The following is a 10,428-nucleotide window of genomic DNA, read 5'->3' on the forward strand; positions in this document are numbered from 1 at the left end:
TACAAGAATAGTTTAACAATCATAACAACTCAAAAGTATTTGGATGTTGGACATTGCAGTCAAACATGGGCAGTTATGTAATCATATCTGAGATTAATATAGTCTGATCAACTATATTGGTTTGAGATATGACCGACATGTGTTTGGGGGTGATGATAGTGTTGCGACATGTCTAAAACTTACCAACTATATAAATAATCATTGTGGTTTGGTTGCAAAAATGGTACCTAATGGTAAAATTATCATTTAAAGAAAGTTAACGGCAATGTCATTAAAGCTAACATTTTTTGAAAAGAAAACGGATAAGTTTTCCAAAATTGGACCACTGATACATCATCAAATATTTTTGGACCAAAACTATATAACTGTGGCAACCAAATGGATTACTTTTGCAATTTTATCTTAATATATGGTATATTTGGAAACTTAAAAAAATAAAAAACAATAAAAAAATAATAATAAACCCAATAAACCCGTTAAACATTAGTTTGAATAGCTTATTACTTCTTGAGTTTACCAACATAATGAACCTAACAAAATCAGAAAAATAAAATAAATTATAAACTAGTCGTGCAATGCCAAATATAACCTAAATTTTTATAAATTTCAATATTTATACTAAAAATAATAAAATATATGATGTATAAAATATAGAATGACCATGTAAAAGTTTACTAACTTTATCTTATATTGTGGTCAATATTTTATAACTAGTCCAAGACCTTAAGTCATTAAGTATACTTGTTTAATTGGATAATTTTGATGAAACTATTTAGTTTGGATGTTCGGAGTGTCAGATTGATTTTCAACAAAACCGAACTATTATATTATATTCCGTATTAGTTTTGTATATAAAATATAAAACGAATAGTCCAAAAAAATGAAAAATAATTTATTATTTATTTTTATTAAATATCTTTAATTATTTATATATTTACTAAATTATTTTTTGTAGATTAGAAAGTTACATCCATCAAAATATATTATTATGTATTTCTATTTAAATGTTTATCTATATTTCTATTTAAATGTTTATGTATATTTCTCGGAGTAGTTGGTTATATATTTTAATTCATAATTAAACAATTGTAATTTTAGTTCTTTATATCGTCTTGGTAATATTCAAGTTACATATTTTTTTAAAAATATCTTGTAATTTGAAAGTTGAATTGTAAAAATTGATCAAACCGAACTGAAATTTTGGTTTGACTGGATCAGATTTGAATTATTAGGATCATTGTTTTGAAGAACCGAAATTAATTTCTAAATTAATTCGTTTGATTTGATCAAATCGAACCGATCCATCAAACGAATACCTTAGGCAATGGTGATACATGAACACCACCACATCGTTGTGAATTGTGGTATGTACCACTTCACACAACATGCAATCTTTTTTTATTTCTCTACCTCTACCTTTTAATTAAAAAATATATATTAAATAATTTAAAAAAAAAAAAAAAAAAAAAAAAAAAAAAAAAAAAGAGAGAGAGAGAGGGATAATACTAATGTAGAATGATAAGTATATTACAATGATATGGTTTAAATGTGATGATAATATGATGAGCTAGGGATGAGCATGGGACGGAACCGGTACCGACCCGTACCGTTCCCGATTTCCCGAAAATCGAATTGGGTCAAAAGTCAATCCCGAGTACCGAACTGAATTAACATCACCGGTACCGGTACCGGTTTTCGGTACTAATACCGGTACCGGCGGTACCGATTCCCGCATTTCATATGTTTTGAGTACCAAGTCCCGTCCCATATTTTTAAATTCGGTACGGTTCGATACCGGTTCCGGTACGATACCAGTATAGGATCGGGATTTGGAAAAAACTGCTCATGCTTATGATGAGCTAACATTTTTGGTGTTGTTGGTATATACCTCATGTAAGATCATATCCATTAAAACTATTATAGAAGCCAATAAAATGGTGTCTATGTTCCATCAACCTCTAAAAAAATACATAGATAGGCCAAAATATAGTCTTTAAAAACCATCATTTTAGTATTTTAGTGTTGATAGAATGTAAACTCTATTTTAATGTTAAACAATCACTAATGTAATGTTTTATGGGTGGAGTTGCTCTAATGAGCCATCACTAGTAAGATAACTTTCTCTTTGTACATATTCATACGAACATGGTAAATTATCAAGGTCGTTTATAGATTTCGAATGGAAACATGTGGCCTTAAAACACTTGTAACAAGTATTGGATATAACTAGACAAATTTTTTTATTTTATTTTTTTTCTAAATGGTGATTTTCCATGAACAAAATATATATTGCAAGACATCAAGAGGCAAGAGCAAATATATATCTTCCCTTGTTCCTAAAAATTACATTAATTTTTGGCATACCACAAAAAATGCCAATTTCTATACCTTAATTCACAACATTAAACAAAGTACAATGTCATATTTTGAGTGGGGGCTTAAAAATCAAACATTTACCCATTGCTAAATATTGATCCAATCACATGAATCATCATATCATGTATATTATGTATACTAGAACTATTCAAAATTTGAAAATAACATGATTGGAGACAATGAAAGATGAAACAAATAATTTGTTAACAAAAGAGCTCTACAATTTCAACATCACAAGAAACATCAAGGTTCCAAATTTGACCAAACTATTAACAAAAAGACTATCAATTTAAAGCCTAACTTCCATGAAAATACATGTTAATGATACCTTGAAGCTCTTGTTCACAATTCTGGTGTACCCATTCTTTTAATCTTCTTATTCTTCTTCTCCATAACTGTTTTTGCAAATGAATCCACAAGCTTCTGCTGTGATTCCAGGATCATTTCAGTTCTTTTCATCTCCATTTTCATTCGCATGGATTCAAGCTCTCTTGCCATGTCCATTTTCATCATCTCTATCTTCAAAAACCCATCTCCTAACTTCTGAATCGCTGCCACCATTCCATCCATCAGACGACTCTCATCGTTCTCCATGTCCTTTCTCATCATCATCCCTCCACCACCACCATGTTTTCTGTTCATCTCACCTCCAAAAGCTTCCTTCACAAACCCATCTCTCGATCGCTTACCTGGCCTGTAATGTGGGTTCACCGGCGGTGGGTAGTCATCAAAGGATGTATTAGGCGGAGTAACGGCGGCGATATTTGGGATTTTGATCCGAACGCCGTTCCCGTTTCTCTTTCCGGCAGTAACACCGTTACCGACTAAACCCTGATACCGTCGATTGAGAGGGAGAGTGACTGCTTGTTTGATTCTTTTAGGATACAAGAACAATTCGTCTTCATTCTCTTCATCTCCTCCTTCATCTACTTCATCTTCCTCTTGATTGATCGGATCTACAGATGGATCTGAAGAAGAAAGACCCAACTCCATCGCATCCATTTGTTTAAAGTGAACCCACGACGACGGATACCGGTGTCCCCTTGGTGTATTCGCAATTCGTTGGATCTCCGCCCGATAACGTTTTCTCAGCTTCTCCATCTTATGACGACACTGAATCGAGGTTTTCGGTGGGTCGCTCAACGGGCACCGGACGGCGACACCATCGGCGACCTCTTGCCAGTGGGGAGCACGGAGGTTACCTCGCTGAAGAGAGTACCACTTACCACGATACGCATCGATCAACGCCACCGTCTCATCGTGGGACCAGCAGGGAGGAGGCAAGCGGCGAGATGCCGCCGGTGGTTTGGCGGCGAGTGGATTTGTTTGTTCGTGAGAGGAAGAAGGTGAGTTGGAGCTGGCCATGGCGACAGAGGTGATGATGAAAGAGTAAGACCCAATTCAGGAGTGAGAAATCGGAGGAGGAGAGAGGTGGTCGGTGGTCGGAGGTGGTGAGGGGAGGCATAATGAAATGTTGGGGTTAGGTTGGAGATGATAAAGGTAGGGTGGAGTGGGGGTGGGGGAGAGAGAGGCATGCGGCTGACCTGGGGATCTAACGGTGGGGTGGTGGGGGAGGCTAACCTGCGCCGGGCTTAAAGTGCGCGATATGAGTAAATACAAAAGCTGAGGTGACGCCACCGGAAGACTTTATTGCTCCACCGGCTGAGCCGCCGGAAGTTTGGCGGCGGGCGGACCTCTTTTTGGGGGGTCGTTTTCTTTGTCCTTATCGAGATTAAATGTTTAGCTAAAAAGGAGCTGTAATTACTGAAAGTGGCTGACATCGGAGACAAACCATGTGGCGATGGTGGAGGATCAAGAACTATTCCGATTAAAGTTTTCTTAACCAAAACGCAACTTTCTTTTAATGTGCGACAATAGCAAATGGAAAAAGCACACTAAATATTTATATAGTTTACTTTTAAGCTATTTAACATGATATATTTATTAGTATTTTTAATCGGTGCGTGCAAAATTTATATAAAATAAAAAATTTAGTAGTAAATTAGGATGATATTACCCTCGTTAGGCTATAATCTGTGGACATTACTGATAAGAAAATTAAAAATAATTTTAATTAAATTATAACTTAATTATTGGGCAATGATTATAAAAAATGTATTAATTAATAAATATATATGTTTTGTCGTAATTTCATAATGATAAAATAATTGGTTTAAATTACAAAAACTTAATGGTTAAAGATCCGATCGTCAATTTGTATTTGTATTTGTAAGTATGTGAGAAAATTATCCAAATATTGTACAAGAGATGATGAAATAGGGATAATGAAATCAACTATTTGGGTGTAGTCTACCACATTTTATAATTTAAGAAAAGGCAAAATGGTCTATCTTATAAGAAGCCAGAAACAATTCCTTTTAGTAGAGAAATCAGCCCCTCATGTAATAAAAAGATTGCAAACCAAGGGCAAAATAGTTTGGCACAAAGTTACTTTTAGTCAAGCATTTAAGCAAACACCTTGTCTGGATTAAGTTTGAATTAATAGATAAATGATTTGATTGAATCCGGTAGGAGATTTTAGTCTATGAATCCCAACTAAAAAGAGAATCGATAACGAGATGATCGTGTATCGGAAAAAATAGAGTTACATACCCGATACAATTTTTTTTCTAGAAAATTACAGAAATTGTAGATGATGTCGGTAATCTTAGAAGCAATACCTTCACCCTGATTGAAAAAATTTCGAACCCAAAAACTTATAGAATAACACATTCAGTACATGAAGAAGACACAAAATAAAATTAAAGTCGTTTCAAAATTGGAATAAGTCGATTTGTGGATGTTGATTGTTAATTTTTGTAAGACGTAATTGGAATCGCACAGTGTACATATAGAGATTGAGAAAATGAATTAGAATTCCTGATTTATTGGGCTAACAACCAGGTTTTTAATTTGGATTCCTAATTTTTAGGGATGACATTCATTAGCAAAGGAAAATGAAATTAACGGGAAAATAAAATTTCGGTAAATAAAAAGAAGCCATGTGAGAACGATGAAGACTGTAAGGGTGACATGTAGCGGTTTTTGGAGTGTTTTATTAGGATTAGAGATTTTATAGGAAGTGTAATATGTAAATTTGAAATTATGCGAGAATCATTTTATAATTTTTTTAAGCAAGTTGAACATTTTTATGAAAAAAAAATATATGCATAATGACCTATAATGACCTATTCTGCAAATTTGCAAATTACAACGACCCTTTTTGCAATTTATTTTATTACACCATATTGTAAAGATAAAACTGTAAATTTGGTCCTTATGGTTTGCAAAAATCTTTGGATGGGATCCAAAAAGTTTTCAGCTTGCACTGAATGTCTAAAATCAAAAGTTTTACATTGTTTTTTGTCCAAAAAAACTTGAAAAGTCGATTTTACCCTTTTTCATTTCTTTTTTCTATTTTCTTTATTTATTTTGATATTTAAATAATTAAAAACATATAAATCTCTCTCTCTCTCTCTCTCTCTCTCTCTCCCTCTCTCTCTCTCTCCACCCAAAACAAAGTCAATAACATATACATACATACTCCATTTTTTTTCTTGATGATGGTTCCTAAAATCGATTTGTGTGTAGGTTTTGTTTCTGCAAATTGATTTATGGGTGTATATTCATAATCACCCACCATCTTCTTAACAAAATAATCACCATTATCTTTCCCCTTTCATTATCTCATTCAAGCAAAATTATCACAACAACCTTCGTCTTTACTGGAATACAATACTCGTGTATCTACGGTACTACACTTATGATCGATCTTCATCATCCCGACACCCATCATAACTGATTCTTAATGAGTTGTGTGTATGTGCTCCCCTGTTGATGCTGAAAAACGATCCAGACCTTCTTCTCCATCAATCCTCTCTTTCCTCCAAACCGACGTTTCCGCCTTTACCGTCCGGTGAAACTAGCGTCGCCATAGTTGGCGCTGCTCTAAATATCAGATCGCCGGCCCTCTGCCACGTTCCATCCACATTCGATTGGGTCGATTTTTTCGTTCAGATGTTTAAGAAATAGATCTATGACAACGTCTCCTGTTTTAAATATCCTTGGCCCTAATATGTGTGTACTTCTCCTTTATTCTCCTCATCAGATCTGCATCTTCACACACATACACACACAGAGAGAGATATATATATAGAGAGAGAGGTCTAACTCCAGCCCTCAAAGGCGAAACCGGAGAACCCAAACTCGAAATCGACGGCATCATAAGTGCTGCAGGTCAGTGACTTTCGGAGGCGATCGGACAATGTATCAAATCCCAAACTCGAAATGGGCTTACCAGAAATGCGCACACATAAATATCGGCTAGCTTCTCAGCCGATATACTCTCTTGGATCGGTATGAAATGCGCGCTCTTAGTCAGCCGATCCACCACGACCCAAATCTAATCAACTCTACATGCGGTCCTGGGAATCTTAGTGATGAAATCCATAGTGATATCCTCCCATTTCCATACGGGAATGTCTAATGCCTGCATCTTGCCGTGGGGCCTCTGGTTCTCCGCCTTGACCTTCTACAGGTCAGGCATCTTTCCACGTACCAAGCTATGTCCCGCTTCATGCAGGGCCACCAATAATCAGGTCGAAGATCTCTGTACATCTTCTTCGCCCCTGGGTGGATGGAGAAACGAGACTTGTGAGCCTCATCCATCAACAAATGTCGTACTCCGCCCCAGTACGGTACCCATACTCTCCCATGAAGGGTCAAAAATCCTCGACTTTCATAGTCAAAAGAAGCTACTCGGCCACGTTTCTCTCACACTTCTGTCTCTCCTCCTTCAGGCCCTCAACCTGAGCCTATCTAATTTGCTCCGACAAGGGTGTAATCACCGTCATCCTTAAACAAATATCTCTAATCGGGGCTGCAACCGCCTTGCGGCTCAGGGTGTCGGCCACTACATTGGCCTTACTTGGATGATAAAGGATCTCACAATCATAATCCTTTACCACGTCTAACCATCTGCGTTGCCTCATGTTCAAATTCGGGTGATCCATGAGGTACCCCAAACTTTTGTGATCCGTGTAAATGGTACAACGGACTCCATAGAGGCAATGCCTCCAAATCTTGACATCAAACACCACCGCCCCCGGCTCTAAATTGTGCGTCGGATAGTTAGCCTCGTGAGGCTTTAACTGTATCGAGGCATACGCTATCACATGCCCTCGTTGCATCAACACTGCTCCCATCCCTGTGATAGAAGCGTCACAATAGACTACAAAGTCATCCACTCCCTCTGGCAGGGTAAGAATCGGTGCCTCACACAATCGTTGTCCGAGGGTCTCAAATGTTGCCTGTTGCTTTTGCCCCCAGCAAAACACTACCGACTTCCTAATCATTCGGGTGAGCGGAACTGCTATCTTGGAGAAATCCTTAATGAATCTCCTTTAGTACCCTGCCAAACCTAGGAAGCTTCGAATCTCAGATGGAGACCTCGAGACCTCCCACTGCATCATGGCCTCTATCTTGGCCGGATCTACTAATATACCCTTTTGGTTGACGAGGTGTCCAAGGAACTGCACTTCGCGCAACCAGAACTCACACTTGGAGAACTTCGCAAAAAGTCTCTCCCTCCTCAAGGTCTCTAGCACCTCCCTCAGGTCCTCCTCGTGCTGCTCCTGAGTCTTGGAATAGACCAAGATGTCGTCGATAAACACTATCACAGACCGATCCAACATCGGCCTGCACGTGCGGTTCATGAGATCCATGAACGCGGTTGGAGTGTTGGTGAGTCCAAACGGCATCACCACAAACTCATAATGACCATAACGGGTCCTAAAAGTTGTTTTCTGAACATCCTCACCCCTAACCCACATCTGATGATAACCAGAGCATAGATCAATCTTGGAAAATCAAGATGCTCCCTAAAGCTGATCGAACAAGTCATCTATCCTTGGGAGTGGGTAAGGGTTCTTCACCGTTACCTTGTTCAACTCCCGGTAGTCTATGCACATACGGAGCGACCAATCCTTCTTCTTCACAAACAGGATCGGGGCTCCCCATGGTGAACTACTCGGTCTGATGAAACTTTTGTCTAGCAGCTCCTACAGTTGCATAGACAACTCTTGCATCTATGGAGGAGCCAACCGATATGGTGCCTTGGCTATCGGAGCCGCACTAGGAACCAGATCAATCCTGAACTCAACTTGTCTCTCCGGAGGTATCCCAGGAAAATCCTCCGGGAATACGTCCGGATAGTCTCTCTGAAACATCCCAAAATACGACCCAAAAATTTTTGTTTAACAATTACTAAAAGTACTAAAATGACATCACAAAATAAAACCCATACGTCAATATTTCAAAACAGTAACTAATAGTTATGTAGAACTGTATCAATCACAATTATGAAAAACTAGAAACATCTCCTAGGACAACTGAAATTGTGGTGTATGCGATGCCATCAACTCGAGCTCTTCCCTTTGCTTGCGGAAGTACCTGAAACCAAAACTGAAACTGTAAGCACGAAGCTTAGTGAGCTCCCCCAAACTACCACATACCATACAATAACATATAAACACATATTGGGCCTTACCCACTACATCGGACCGAAGTCCGGAAACTGCATCGGACCGAAGTCCGGAACTAGCCAGGGCCTTGCCCTCTGCATCGGACCGAAATCCGGAACTACTGAGGCCTTGCCTCCTGCATCGAACTGAAGTCTGAAACTAACTGCATCGGACCGAAGTCCGGAACCACTGATCATAGCATAGCATAAACATATCAACCAGCATGAACACATAAATAGCATACTGCATCGGGCTGTAACCCGGAACACATAACACATAAATCCTATCTGAGCCACGAAGGCATCAGACATGATAAAATCTGCATCGGATCGAAATCCGGAAACTACTACTAGCTATACGGGCTGGCATTCTGGCCTTAGACCCGTTCCTACTGGAAGGAAACTCACTTCGTGATCTGGCTGCTGAGTGTATGGCTTTGGAAGCTATCTGTTGCTGCTCCGGTATCTCCCCGACTACAATTCCACAAATACACTCAATCAAAATACTAATAACTACATTGGGGTAAAATGACTATTTTACCCCTGGCTAAAGTCAACTCTTCTGGTCAAAGTCAACTTACAGTTGACCTGACTCGCCGAGTTGGGCCGCTAACTCGCCGAGTCCCTACTCTCATTTCTTAACCCTGTTTGCTGCTACTCGTCGAGTATGGCTTAAACTCGACGAGTTCCCATTTGTTTCTAAAACTCAGACTATCTGCATCCGACTCGCCGAGTTGTATGAACAACTCGACGAGTTGTTCTTGAATTTATGAAGATTGCCTTAGACTCACCGAGTTGTATGAACAACTCGTTGAGTCCCTCCATTACTGAGTCTAACCTCCGACTCACTGACTCCATTCCACTACCCACTGGTCTCCACCCGGAATCCCTCAAAGGGGAAGGATCGGGGACTCGCGACTCAACTCGTCGAGTCCGAAGAACGACTCGCCGAGTCACATGCATGCAATTACTAAAAACTCGATTCTGCTCAAAACCACTGCATACAATATATAGATCTGAGTTCCTAAAGCTGGTTTACCACGTAAAGTTTCCAACTTTACGTGTACATATGCATACAAAAGGATATAAAGGCTAAAAAGGCACTTGGAAGAGTAGATCTAGGGCTATTATGCAAAATGGCTCCATAAAGTTGATAGATCTACGTTTTTGGAACTGAAACATGGCTAGATCCGAAAGCTAATCCATCCAATATGATTTCTCTACTATGAACAAGCTAAAGAATGGGCTAAATATGCTTATAAAGGAGAATCAATCATCAAAACAGGAAGAAACCGATTATTACCTCAAAATACTCTGAAATGGGTGCAAAAACTTGGATCTTCTTCTTCTCCTTTGGATCTAGCCTCCTTCTTCTCTTCAAAACTTCAAGATTTACACAAGGAATGCTCAAATACTCAATGGAATGGTTAGGGTTTGCTAAATAATGCTTTGAGGGTGAAGGAGACGAGTTTGGGGGCTCATTAGATGGTTTAAATAAGGTGCAAACCCGGGGATTTAGGGTTTCTACCTGG

General features: G+C 38.7%; 1 protein-coding gene across 1 annotated transcript; it reads right to left on the reverse strand.

Annotated features, from left to right (window-relative positions):
- Positions 1-2,561: 2,561 nt before the first annotated feature.
- LOC145040332 (uncharacterized) lies at positions 2,562-4,261 on the reverse strand. Its single transcript, XM_078988274.1, has one exon. It carries the CDS (start codon positions 3,739-3,741, stop codon positions 2,719-2,721), a length of 1,023 nt encoding a protein of 340 aa, XP_078844400.1. The 5' UTR covers positions 3,742-4,261; the 3' UTR covers positions 2,562-2,718.
- Between the last annotated feature and the right edge of the window lie 6,167 nt (positions 4,262-10,428).

The sequence above is a fragment of the Lactuca saligna genome, chromosome 1, assembly GCF_052625555.1.
Source record: "Lactuca saligna cultivar CGN05327 chromosome 1, ASM5262555v1, whole genome shotgun sequence".
Classification (NCBI taxonomy): Eukaryota; Viridiplantae; Streptophyta; class Magnoliopsida; order Asterales; family Asteraceae; genus Lactuca; species Lactuca saligna.